At 47.8% G+C, this 14000-nt stretch overlaps 1 protein-coding gene across 2 annotated transcripts in view; it reads right to left on the bottom strand.

The window, feature by feature from the left end:
- Positions 1-13685, bottom strand: part of col6a2 (collagen, type VI, alpha 2) — a 138236-nt gene extending 124551 nt beyond the window's left edge. Inside the window, exons 1-3 of one of the 2 annotated variants that reach the window (XM_067988107.1) lie at positions 13469-13685; positions 5160-5307; positions 281-885 (exon numbers count right to left, since the gene is read on the bottom strand). In XM_067988107.1, the coding sequence (XP_067844208.1) occupies positions 281-885; positions 5160-5280 (726 nt within the window). In that variant the 5' untranslated portion in view covers positions 5281-5307; positions 13469-13685. The remainder of the gene's footprint in view (positions 1-280; positions 886-5159; positions 5308-13468) is intronic. The other variant, XM_067988105.1, reaches the window with a different exon arrangement.
- Positions 13686-14000: the final 315 nt, after the last annotated feature.

The raw sequence follows: 14000 nt of genomic DNA, 5'->3' as shown, positions 1-14000 counted from the left end.
AAGGTATATATGCGGTAACCTTCCATGGAATCCCACACTCACCTGACGAAGGAGAAAGCCTCCGAAAGCTTGTGATTTTCAAATAAAACTGTTGGACTATAACCTGGTGTTGTCAGATTCCTTACATATACCCATAATGTAAGATGTGTGATGATCTTGAGGCCCAGCTGACACACACCTGAGAACTGGGCAGTTCTTCACAGATAAAAGCCACAGGTTAATATAGGGCAAAACCAAAAATGGTTCAAAGTACAGATGCTTTAAAACAAAGAGCACTTACCATAACTTGAATGATTCGATCAGCGGTCTTATCTGGTGGTCGGCTATCCTTTGTAGGTGTTGCTGCGTAACTGTTTCGGTAGAGCTCGTGCGGGAAGTTGGCAATGGTCTTAAGGCCCTGCTCGTACAGGAGGTCATCGATAGACACGGCAAATATCCTGATGCCGAAGTCCCTGGCCCTTTCAGCCATGAGCTGTATGCCCCCACAAGGACTCCCTGTCACGTGACCATCGGTGATGACGATGGCAAAGCGGATCGAGGAGTCCGACCGGGCCTGCTGCTTTACTTTCTCCGTCATCTGTTCCAGGGCACAGTCTGTGAAAGTGCCGCGGCCTATGTAATTGACGTTTCTCAGGGCCGAGATGAAGTCATTTTGATCAGGGGTTATCCGGCTAAATTCGACCACCCTGTCGGAGAAGTGCAAGCCCCCGAACTCCCAGATGATTTTCACCCGGTCCTTGAATGCTCCATTCACCATCTTCATTACAATGTCCTCGGTGAAGAGTTTGGTTAGTTCCACCAGGTTGCCGTGGATACGGGTCTGCAGGGCGACGCTCTCCGAAGTATCGAGGACAAAGTACACGCTCACCAGACATTCCTGCTTCCCTGAAATACAACCAAAGAAAGAACAAAAAAGACATTCAGAAAGGTCTTGAAGGCTGAGGAAGTATTTAAGAGCGCCGTCCGTCCGTACCCCCCCCAACCCACTGCTTATAACATGATCATAACATGATAGAATTTCACATCCAATTTGAGAGCGAGGATTTGAATGGAGAAATACTACAAAATGCTGCGGTACAGAGGGATCTGGGTGTCCTCGTACATGAAACACAAAAGTCAACATACAGGTGCAGCAGGTAATCCAGAAGGCAAACGGAATATTGGCCTTTATTTCTAGGGGGATGGAGTATAAAAGCAGGGAAGTCATGCTACAACTGTACAGGGTGCTGGTGAGACCACACCTGGAGTACTGCGTACAGTTCTGGTGCCCTTATTTAAGGAAGGACATACTTGCATTGGAGGCAGTTCAGAGAAGGTTCACTAGGTTGATTCCGGGTATGGAAGGGTTGTCTTATGAGGAAAGATTGAACAGGTTGGGTCTATACTCATTGGAGTTTAGAAGAATGAGAGGGGATCTTATAGAAACATACAAGATTCTGAGGGGACTCGATAGGGTAGATGCTGAGAGGATGTTACCCCTCATGGGGGAATGTAAAACTAGGGGGCATAGTCTCAGAATAAGGGGTCGCCCGTTTAAGACGGAAATGAGGAGGAATTTCTTCTCCCAGAGGGTCCTGAATCTTTGGAATTCTTTACCCCAAAAGCTGTGGAGGCTGAGTCATTGAATACATTCAAGGCTGACAAATTTTTGATCAGCAAGGGAGTCAAAGGATATGGGGAAAGGGCGGGAAAGTGGAGTTGAGGTAAAAATCAGATCAGCCATGATCTCATTAAATAGCGGAGCAGGTTCGAGGGGCCGAATGGCCTATTCCTGCTCCTATCTCTTATGGTCTTATAACAGGCACGTTGGCATTGACACGATTTGCCCACTATATGCGGAGGATGTTTAAAACCAATCGCCACTGCTGCGGTCCCTTGCAGGCTCTACTGCTCGCTGAAATATGGGCTGGGCGTGGGATGCAGCTCCCACTCCGTTCCTGTTCTGACCTACAAAAGCAGCAACTGAAAATGCCAGTCTGCCAGCTAAGAGAGAATCGCGGGAGAGACACCTGGCAGCACCGCTTCCTGGACGTAAAAACTGAGCACCGCACAGCGGTACATACCATACAGGGGGTTATCGAGGTGCGAAGGACTGGCCAAAATAGGCAGCGTACATTGTACACGGCGCCTTTATAATTGACTCTAATAGTATGGGCAAATGTTTAACGCTGCCCATGATAAACGTGAATGGCATAGGTGGTGGGGTCTGTAAACCTATTGGGCCACACACTAACCGCGGCCAAAGGGTGGGGTGAGGGTGGAGGTGGGATTCAGTAATCTACCTCATAGCTTTCCTCCAAGATGCAAAAGTGTCAACATAAGAGAGAGGTTAGGAGTGAGATTACAATCAAAAGAAAAAGCACAAGACAGATCACAAACTCATTTAATATGGGAGTTTTTTTCTCATTCATTCATGGGATGTGGGCGTCGCTGGCAAGGCCAGCATTTATTGCCCATCCCTAATTGCCCTTGAGAAGGTGGTGGTGAGCCGCCTTCTTGAACCGCTGCAGTCCGTGTGGTGACGGTTCTCCCACAGTGCTGTTAGGAAGGGAGTTCCAGGATTTTGACCCAGCGACGATGAAGGAACAGCAATATATTTCCAGGTCGGGATGGTGTGTGACTTGGAGGGGAACGTGCAGGTGGTGTTGTTCCCATGTACCTGCTGCCCTTGTCCTTCTAGGCGGTAGAGGTCGCGGGTTTGGGAGGTGCTGTCGAAGAAGCCTTGGCGAGTTGCTGCAGTGCATCCTGCGATATATTCAGGAACGGGATACTTTAAACAGATTACTTCCGAAGCCACAAAATGAGTGAGTCTCACTTCACGACTGCGACTTGACACGCCTGAATGTGGCAGCCGAGCCAACTAGCAGCACGTCGACATTGCGGCAGATAATTGCCACACCAGCCCTCTCCCCAACTAATGCTTCTGTCCAGCGGTGTTCTCTAATGGGCCGGAGCGGAGACAGTGAATCAGACAACAGACCCACAAAAACGTGAATTCCGCTTTCCCCTCCCCCCATCACTGTCCCGCAGACGCTGCGAGTAACCCAGGAGAAAAATCATTGGGGCATTAAATGAAATGTGTGGGGGGTTTTTTTCCATTTTCTTTGAACACTTTTGTTATAAAAATATTGAAGATGAGTTCGAAAAAAAGGATGTTTGACTGGGTGAGGCAGTTGGAGATGGGAGGTCATGTGATTAAGCCGACCTACCAGAATTGACAACCCTACTCTAACTGAGGGACACAAGGCAGTAAATTTATTTCACACTACTAACTCCAGCCCAGGTAAATTATCCGCCGAGTGCAGTTTCCAAAGGTGAAATCAGCTTGAGAGATGCCCTCATGAAAATCTGTGAGGATGGGCTTTAGATATGAGCAGCTCCTGCTTCGGTTGCATGAGATTAGCCTGACAGGATTTCCCTTCTGCTGTCAACAGCACCAGGTGCTCCAACTAGTGGCCTGGAGAAGAACTGAAACAACAGTGAGGGTCAATATTAGCTGGTGGGCCTGGGCCTTTTTTTTAAAAACTCAAAGGCCTTTTGGTTGGGAGCTCAGCACTCTTGTCACAAGAACGACTAGAATTTGTAGCTACCCCTTGGCGACCGTGTATGAGCCAACCTGAAATAACTCCCTTGCTACTGACTGTGACTGCCCAATTCTGAACCATTTTATTCAATGTGTCATCCCTCTTTCATCCATTTTTCTGAAGGTAGATTTTCTGGGGTAGATTTTCAACTTGCCGCCCAGATGGAAATCTGCTGCCTTGGAGCGACCGACCATTATAGTAGCCACTCATTTGATTTGGATAGAAATGACAAATTGGGGTGAATTTCGTGACGGTCGGTCGATCAGTTTCACACCCTTGCTGGGCTACTGTAGGGGTTGTCAACCTTCCAGGAGTCTCCAGGAATTACAGATTCATTTCCAGGACGCTGCTATGAGCGACCCGGGAGAAAAATCATTGAAAAAAGTTGTGCGTGATTTTCTTTTCATTTTCTTTGTGAATGTTTTCATTTATTAGTTATGAAAATATTGGAGACGGGGTGAAAAGGCTGTTTGACTGACAGTCAAGAATCATCCAATCGGGTAATTAAGAGCCTGCTTGCTTTCCGATGGGCGTGGGGAAGGCGGTGCCCCATGAGGCTGGACAGGTTGGATGACCAATGGCCAGAGCGTGTGGGCGGGGCTTTGGGAGGCAGGAGGTCATGTGATGAAACCTCCAGAAATACGTGAAACCAGAGTTGGCAACTCCAGGGTAGAGATCGCAGCAGGCCTTATCCAACTGGCCATTCTTCACTGTGAGGACATCACCATCACAGGTGCCAGGCTTCAGCCAATTCGATTCATTCCACGTGATATCAGGAAATGGCTGAGTGGGCCGGACACAGCAAAGGCCATCCTCCCGACAACATCCCGGCTATAGTGCCGAAGACCTGTGCTCCAGAACTAGCCAGAATCTACAGGATGCACTGCAGCAACTCGCCAAGGCTTCTTCGGCAGCACCTCCCAAACCTTTACCACCTAGAAGGACAAGGGCAGCAGGCGCACAGGAACAACACCAACTGCACGTTCCCTTCCAAGTCACACACCATCCCGACTTGGAAATATATCGCCGTTCCTTCATCGTCGCTGGGTCAAAATCCTGGAACTCCCTTCCTAACAGCACTGTGGGAGAACCTTCACCACACGGACTGCAGCGGTTCAAGAAGGCGGCTCACCACCACCTTCTCAAGGGCAATTAGGGATGGGCAATAAATGCTGGCCTCGCCAGCGACGCCCACATCCCGAGAATGAATATTTTTAAAATGCAGTGTCAGAAAGCTATTCACCCACAGAGGGCATCACAACCAAGCCCGTGCCCGTGTTAACTGGCACGTACACGCATATAAACATGCGCGCATATACACAAGCACACACACACTCACACACACTTTCCAGCAGGGGTCACTGGACAGCCATTCAGATGCTGAGGGCAACTTTAGCACCGCAACTGGCAGGGAATCAAACCCGGCACCTCCTGGTCATTCGGCCTAAGCAGCATACGGGGCATTGCCTTCGCCCCACGGGGCTGAAGTGTTCGTCATTGCAGGGGAACTGCAAGTTTTCAAATTCAACGCAATACATCGAGAGCGATAAACCTCGAGGATTCCGCGTTCCCTACCTGTGCACCCTCCTGGACTTGGAGTAGGCGGCACGTCTGGCCTGTAATCGAGAGCCTGTCCTCTCACCAGGTCAACGAGTCCCCAAGAGATCAGGAGCAAAGTGAGATATTTTGAAAGCATTTTCTGTCTGCAGTTCAGCAACAACGCCTGGTGAACACAGCAAAATAGATCAAAGGCAAGGAGTGTAAGAGCCTGGAACCAGAATTACTCTTCATAATGCAACAATAACCACCGCTCGGATTTACTTAGTGCCTCTAACACAGGAACAATGTCCTAAGCCATAATGCTTCTTCGAGGCATGATCAGGAATAAATAGACGCCGAGACAAAAAAGGAGCTATAAGGAGGGGTGACCAAAATGCTTGGTCCAAGAGATGGGTTTTAAAGAGGGTCTCAGAGAAGGACAGGGAGTTGGAGAGGTGATGGAGTTTACGGAGAGAATTCAAGAGGGTGGGGCCTAGGCAGCTGAAGGCATGGCCGCCAATGGTGAGGCGAGGGGTGGGAACACGCAAGAGGCCAGAGGAGGAACGTAGAGTTTGGTTGTGGTGGGGGGGTGGTGTTTAGGGCTGGAGGAGGTTACAGAGATAGGGAGGGGCGAGACCACGAGGGAATTTAAACACAAGGATGAGAAGTTTAAATTTGAGGCACTGGGGGACCGGGAGCCAATGTAGGTCAGCAAGCACAGGGGGTGATGGGTGAATGGGACTTGGTGCGAGTTAAGATACGGACAGCAGAGTTTTGGATGAGCTGAAGTTCACAAATGGTGGAGGATGGGAGGCCGGCCAGGAGAGCATTGGAATAGTCAAGTCTGGAACGTGACAAAGGCATGGACGAGGGGTTTCGGCAGCAGATGAGCGGAGGCAGGGGTGGAGACGGGTGAAGTTGGGGAGGTGGAAGTGGGTGATCTTTGTGATGGAGAGAACATGGGGTTGGAAGCTCAGCTTAGAGTCAAATAGGATGTCGAGATTGTGAAATGCCGGCTTTAACCTGCGACAGTGGTCGGGGAGGGGATTGGAATTGGTGTCGAGGGAACGGAGCTTGTGGTGCGGGCTGAAGATGATGACTTCAGTCTTACCAATTGCTTCTTTTAGCGTCCTACCTCAACCAAGTTTGGGGCAGAATTTCGTATCAAATGACTATTCTGAATGTGTCTAATTCTTTCAATAATACTAGACATCATTAAAGGATGAGCTTGGCTCAGTTGGTAATACTCTTGCCTGTGGGTCAGAGGAAGCTATTGCTTAACACAATCATTCGATGGATATTTTGGACTTAAGAATGAAGAATTGCTTCTCCTTAACGCAGCACCTTATCACCATTGAGACACTGTCAACATCTCAAAGAATGTATTAAAGTTAAGATCGAGGCATCTTTTCTCTCTCTCTGTGGCACAACAGCCGGCGACAACAAGCTCCCTCCATCTTCTAATGGGAGGTCCCATCCACCGTAATGCTGTGCCAGGGCCCAACAATTCTCCCGCACGCGACGCGAGACTCGCCCACTGGTTTGCCGTCTCACCAGAAAATGGTGACCTCACAAGCTCGTGGATTGTGGTGGCAATTCCCGGCATTTCCAGAGCAAGAGAAAGCAGGGAAGAATAAGGGGCGGACTGCAGGTGATTTCATAGAGGGCGTTCACTACCGCTTTGCATGCTGGGTAAGCCCTGCCCCCATAGCCACTCAATTAATTACTCCAGAGGTACAGTGACTGTTAGAATCATAGAATGATAGAACATTTAAGGCACCGAAGGAGGTCAATTGGCCCATCATGTCCGTGCCAGCCGAAAATGAGCCACCCAGTCTAATCCCACTTTCCAGCACTTGGTCTGTAGCCTTGTAGGTTACGGCACTTCAGGTGCATATCCAGGTACTTTTTAAATGAGTTGAGGGTTTCTGCCTCTACCACCCTCTTGGGCAGTGAGTTCCAGACCCCCACCACCCTCTGGGTGAAAACATTTTTCCTCAGCTCCCCTCTAATCCGTCTACCAATCACTTTAAATCTATGCCCCCTGGTCACTGACCCCTCTGCTAAGGGAAATAGGTCCTTCCTATCCACTCTATCTTGGCCCCTCATAATTTTGTACACCTCAATTAAATCACCCCTCAGCCTCCTCTGTTCCAAAGAGAACAAACCCAGCCTATCCTATCTTTCCTCATGGCTAAAATTCTCCAGTCCTGGCAACAGCCTCGTAAATCTCCTCTGTACCCTCTCTAGTGCAATTACATCTTTCCTATAATGTGGTGACCAGAACTGTACACAGTACTCAAGCTGTGGCCTAACCAGCGTTTTATACAGTTCTAGCATAACCTCCCTGCTCTTATATTCTATGCCTCGGCTAATACAGGAAAGTATTCCATATACTTTCTTAACCACCTTATCTACCTGTCCTGCTACCTTCAGGGATCTGTGGATATGCACTCCAAGGTCCCTCACTTCCTCTACACCTCTCATTTATTGTGTACTCCCTTGCCTTATTTGTCCTCCCCAAATGCATTACCTCACACTTCTCCAGATTGAATTCCATTTGCCACTTGTCTGCCCACCTGACCAGTCCATTGATATCTTCCTGCAGTCTACAGCTTTCTTCCTCACTATCAACCACACGACCAATTTTTGTATCATCTGCAAACTTCTTAATCATGCCCCCTACATTTAAGTCTAAATCATTAATATATATCACAAAAAGCAAGGGACCTAGTACTGAACCCTACGGAACCCCACTGGAAACAGCCTTCCAGTCACAAAAACACCCGTCGGCCTTTACCCTTTGCTTCCTGCCACTGAGCCAATTTTGGATCCAATTTGCCATTTTCCCTTGGATCCCATGGGCTTATACTTTTTCGACCAGTCTGCCATGTGGGACCTTGTCAAAAGCCTTGCTAAAATCCATGTAGACTACATCAAACGCACTACCCTCATCCACCCTCCTAGTTATCTCCTCAAAAAAATTCAATCAAGCTAGTCAGACATGACCTTCCCTTAACAAATCCTTGTTGACTGTCCTTGATTACTCCGTGTCTTTCTAAGTGACTGTTTATCCTGTCACTCAGAATTGATTCCAATAATTTGCCCACCTCTGAGGTTAGACTGACTGGCCTGTAATTACTTGGTCTATCCCTCACTCCCTTTTTAAACAATGGTACAACGTTAGCAGTCCTCCAATCCTCTGGCACCGCACCTGTATCCAGTGAGCATTGGAAAATGATGGTCAGAGCCTCCGCTATTTCCTCCCTTGCTTCTTTTAACAGCCTGGGATTCATTTCATCCGGCCCTGGTGATTTGCCTACTTTCAAAGATGCTAATCCCCTTAATACTTCCTCTCTCACTATGTTTATCCCATCCAATATTTCACAATCCTCCTCATTAACTACAATGTCTGCATTGCCCCTCTCGTTTGTGAAGACGGACGCAAAGTCATGTTTTGGGTAAGCTCAGCTGTCATTGTGTTGCTCTCATGGACCATGTACAGATCAGGAGACCTGCCCTCACATCTTGGCCTATATGGACACTGGACCCATGGGGCTTCCCTTGAGGGGGAGAAGAGTTGTCAATCTCAGCCAAGCTTTTAGATGTGTAATGGGCCTTGGGGGGGGGGGGGAGGGGGTCCATGATTGGACTCCTAATCGCGCTTAGCAAGCTAGACCCTTTGTCTCTCTCTTTGTTAAAATTTAAGCCCATGGGTCTGGGGCAAACCCAAGTTTCCTGCCAGACGGTTTGAAACCAGAAATGATGTCAAAGAGCTCAGGAGGAACCTCTTCCTGGAGCCTCCCCAGGAGGAGCGAGGGATCCTGGCTGCAAAATTGTTAAGAAGTATAGAAGTTATGGAGTGAGAGTCTAGCAAAGATGTATCCCCTGGGATCTAGGCCTAGACAGTCAGGCCAACAAGCAGAGCAGGCCTGAGCCTAGTGAAGATCATGAAATGCAACAAAGCTTTGCTGCTGTAGACCCTCCCCAGAGACCAAGGTTGGGCTACTCTTCCTGGCTGTTTAGGGAGGAGTTAGAAGTGTTATGTAAAAGGGGCCAGATGGATGGTCATGTATTGTGATGACATTGTTGGCAAAGTCCCAAGTAACATTCAGGCTAATGCCAGTCACATGATTGAGCCTGGTAGCCAAAAGACAAAGTGTGACACAGCATTAATGAAGATCCCAAACCGTATAGACACCAGCTCGTCGATTGTTGTTAGTTGGCTGCTTGCTGCTGCTGGCGGGCTCTCTCTGTTGGTGTGGTTGGCAGGATTAGGAGCCAGTGGAGGTTGCTGGGTAACAAAGGAGAGGAAAGGCTGCAAGGCACCGTGAGCAACTCGCAACAAGAAGCCTAGGCCGGAGGACGAGGATGGAGTGAGCTCGGTCATCAGGATCCAACCGGGGTCTACGACCAAATGCCCAACTCCATCTGGTCCCCCAAGGGCAGTGCCATCCACTGCAAGGAGAATTGGCTTTTGAAGAGCGGCTGAAGATAACAAAAAAAGCCCCGGTGAGTTCCAACTGCCCAAAACAGGCAAACTGGTTGCTGCACATCTTGAAGGCCAAGCAAATGATACAAAGAAAGAAAGAACTTGCATATCGATCGCACCTTTCACAACCTCAAGATGTCCTAAAGCTACTAGGATAAGACAGTGTGCAACTCCATCCCACCCTTACAACAGCTGATTGTGGGATCCTTTACAAAGAACCAAAGGCGGCCTGACTCAGCAGCAGGCCCCTCCCATTTCCCCCCAGGGGGCCTGGATGACGAGACAGTAAATCTTCCAACTGGTTTCAAAAACTACGAGGCCACTAGTCCCCAGAACTGGCCCAAGGACTGAAAGGTGGACCGGGAAGACCACTACTTGGAGCAGGTGCTAGAAGAGGCTAGAGAAGACCCTACCCCACAACAACAGACTCAAACTGCTGACCCATCTCAAATAGATAACAACCTCTAGATAACCTAGAAGATGGCCAGAGTGCACCAGAGAATGGATTTATTGGAGTCTGCTCAGGGTGACAATCGGGATTTATGACATTTCTGTTGAGTGTCAGGGTCCCTGCCAGAAACCTACATAGTCTGACAGGGAGACTTAAGATCTCCTCCAGCTGGTTGAACCTTATTGTGAGCAATGACCCCGAGGTACCTTACCAGGACTATGGGGAGATCTTTGGGAAGGAAAAGACAAGCAAAGTTGCCATGGAGGACAACGAGCACCAGGTGATTCAAGTTTATTCTTGGGATGGATGCAGCCCAGGAATGAAGGGATCTGCCTTTCATGCGGCAATAAAGCTAATATCAAACACCTCCCAGGAGATTCAGTGCAAGAGACCTGGAGCAGGCTGTCAGCGCTGTTGACTGATGAGACTGATCTAGCACTGCAGTGTTGGTTACTCGAGAGCCAACAACAGGGCACTAGTGGCAATCTGCAAGGATTGAGATTACATAGGAACACAGGAACAGCAGGAGGCCATTCAGCCCCTCTGGCTTGTTCCGCCATTCAATTAGATCACGGCTGATCTATATCTTAACTCCATTTACCCACCTTGGTTCCATTAATACCCTTGTCCAACAAAAATCGATCAATCTCAGTTTTGAAATTTTCAATTGACCCCACAGCCTCAACAGCTTTTTGGGGGAGAGAGTTCCAGATTTCCACTCCCCTTTGTGTGAAGAAGTGCTTCCTGACATCACCCCTGAACGGCATAGCTCTAATTTTAAGGTTATGCCCCCTTGTTCTGGACTCCCCCACCAGAGGAAATAGTTTCTCTCGATCCACCCTATCAAATCCTTTAATCGTCTTAAACAACTCAATTAGATCACCCCTTAATCTTCTATACTCGAGGGAATACAAGCCTAGTCTATGCAAACTGCCCTCATCATTTAACCCCTTTAGCCCTGATTCAGAAGGGTCTGACTGCCTGGGCTTCAGTGAATCAATGGCAATATAGGTCCCCTTACTCACGGGACCCCCCCCCCAGGGTTCTCATGAACGTGCACAAAGGTCCATGTATCTGAGTAACATAGGTTACATCAATGTCCAGAGAGACTTCCTGCTAGTCGCACTGTGCTTGGTTGAAATTGAACCTGGGGACAGAGGGGGACGATGTTCTCTTCACACCCAGTGGGGAAACAAAAAAATCAAACAGTGGGAGTAAAAGGTGTGAGCCAGAAATTTGAAGCATGCCTGATGACTGGGTAGCCATCGTGGATGATCCAGCTGTGGCTCAGTGGGTAGCGCTCGCACCTCTGAGTCAGATAGGTCGTGGGTTCAAATCCCACTCCAGGGGTTTGAGTATGAAATCTAGGCTGGTACTCCAGTGCTGCACTGTCGGATTAGATTTAAACCGAGGCCCCGTCTACCCTCTCAGGTGGACATAATAGATCCCATAGTGCTATTTTGAAGAAGAGCAGGGGAGTTCTCCCTGTTGTCCTGCTAATATTTATCTCTCAACCAACACCTAAAACTGATTACCCGTCCATTATCAAATTGCTGTTTGTGGGATCTTGCTGTGCGCAAATTGCCTGCTGCGTTTCCTACATTACAACAGTGACTACACTTCAAGAAGTACTTCACTGGCTGTGAAGTGCTTTGGGACGTCCTGAGGTTGTGAAAGGTAAAAATGCCCGTCTTTCTTACCAGGTGAGGTCAGATGGGGTCAATTTGACCCCAGGTCACTGTGCAAGCTCGTGCAGGTCCTACAGAACCAGACCCCACCTGCTCGCTCAGTGCCAAGGTCTGTGGGTACACAAAAGGCCAAACAACTACTAAGGACCACGTTGCCCACTGGCACTTGTTTAAGTTAGCTACAACCCCTGGGCATCGCCCACTGTTCTTACCCACAAGAAAGACTGGGTGCTACGCTGCGGTTTCAACTGAATGCCAGAACGCACTGGGACTCCTGCCTGCTTCCCAGTAGAGCCACTGACCTGCCTTATCTTCTAAGTGTGCCCCAGTCTACTCTTGAGGGTGAGGTAGCTGGACAACAGCAGTAGCTTGCAGATGTAAAACCGCTTGAGGGGAGAACGTACTGGGCCAAAGGAGGGAGACAGGGGACACACTGGCACAGCATCTCCTAACAACCAGCACCAGGCCCAAAACTGACAGTGCCTGGGGAGGAGTCGCTGGCATCCACCAACTCTCGTCTGGCAAGGACCAACTGACTCTGTTAAAAGCGTGAACTGACATTTATCAGAGAGCTTCAATGACATTCGTAATTAACCAATGCTGCAAGAACTGCAGCTCTGGGGTTGAGCTGAAATAGAATAATCAATAGAAACACTTCAATAATCAATAGAATATTAAATTAATAGCATAGCCTTGTACTTTGGTCCTGCGGTTCTCTGATGAGTTAATAAAGTACAGCAGTAAATGACGTTACTTGGATCTGCGGTGCACAGTGGAAACACTAGGGGGCGGAGATGCACAGGAAACGTCCCTTCAGCAGCCCATGGTAATTATTTTAATATAAACCTAAAACTTTTTCTTTTAAAAAACGGTATCAAAATGCGAAGGGCCGGATCCCCAGAACTGAGCGATTGTTGGAATCATACATCACGAGCCTGGCCTTTCAGTGTGGTATTAATTAACCCCATCCATACTGTTTTTTTAAAAAATAAAAGCACTTTAACAAACAAGATGTTAATGGTCCCGAAGCTAATGCAACAACCCTTTGTCATATTAATCCTCGAGAGGCTTCACATTATGAGCCATAGTTTAATTATTTTTCTAGATACTCTATTTTAGAATTGAGAGAACAATTTAAAGGCGTTGACGCTTTCGGGGGATAAAATTGGCACTTTTGTGTGACTTACTTTAACAGGACGTGTGCAGTTTTTATTGAACCCAAAGAAATTGGGGCATTTTGTGCAATTAATAAGTGTCAATTATTTGAGAACGGAGTTATGGTACCGCTTTAAGAGAGGGGCGCTGTAACTGGCATCTTCCAGTGCCCTGACAGGGTTAACCGGACTGTATAGGGCAAATATGTAACCGGCAAAAAAAAATGCAAATCCAAAAAAAATTACAATATTTAACAAGACAAAAATCCAGCAAACTGTCACCGTTTAGACTTTTTTTTAAAAATGGGAAAAAAACCAGCATTGACCCCAGTGATTAGTATTGAGAAATAAGTTCAAACGATTGCAGAAATGTTCAGTTGGAGAGAAAGAATTCTTCCTGATTTATTTAATAGGTTCAACCTCATTCTGCCACCTTATAAATCTTCCTTTGTACTTCTGCAAGACTCTTTAAACTGTGACAGGTTTTTACAAACTTTTTGTAACTTTTAGTAAAGTTTCAGAACTTCACACACACACACAGACAGAACAAGTTTTACTACCTGCCAACGGTCTGTGCCTTCCTCCCTGAAAAGGCGATGAGACCTTCAAAAAGCAAATGTTCGTTCAGAAGTTCGTCCTTGGCTTTTTTTTTTACATGGTCCACCAACAGCTAGAAAGAGAAATGAAAATAGCACGATTTTGGTTTTTTTTTTACAAGCGAGGAGAATTGCATCCAGCTTAGAGTTGGGCGTCTCTAGACTGGGAGGACCTCAGAAAATAAAACTCAGCCCAACTCTCTTGCAAAAAGGAACTCAACGTCCCCAACCTGCCTTCCAAGTTCCATCACTGACCCTCCTCTCAAACCCCCCCTCTTAGGGTCCCAATCTCTCCCTGACGCTCCCGCTTCCGCTCACCAGGCGGTGCTGTTTCTCCAGTAACTCGCCCCCCCAGTCAGCACCGAGTGTCCCCTCCAACTCCCCCCTTCACTATCATAGGCTTCAACAGCAGAATAACATTGTCTTTCAGGGTTTTTTTAAAAAAGCACATACGATTAGATCTGCTGCTAGCAAATGGCTTCTGCAGTTACTCGAA

Source organism: Heptranchias perlo, chromosome 7 (assembly GCF_035084215.1).
Source record: "Heptranchias perlo isolate sHepPer1 chromosome 7, sHepPer1.hap1, whole genome shotgun sequence".
NCBI lineage: Eukaryota > Metazoa > Chordata > Chondrichthyes > Hexanchiformes > Hexanchidae > Heptranchias > Heptranchias perlo.
The sequence above is the reverse complement of the archived record's forward strand: the minus strand, read 5'-3'. Positions and strand labels throughout refer to the sequence as shown.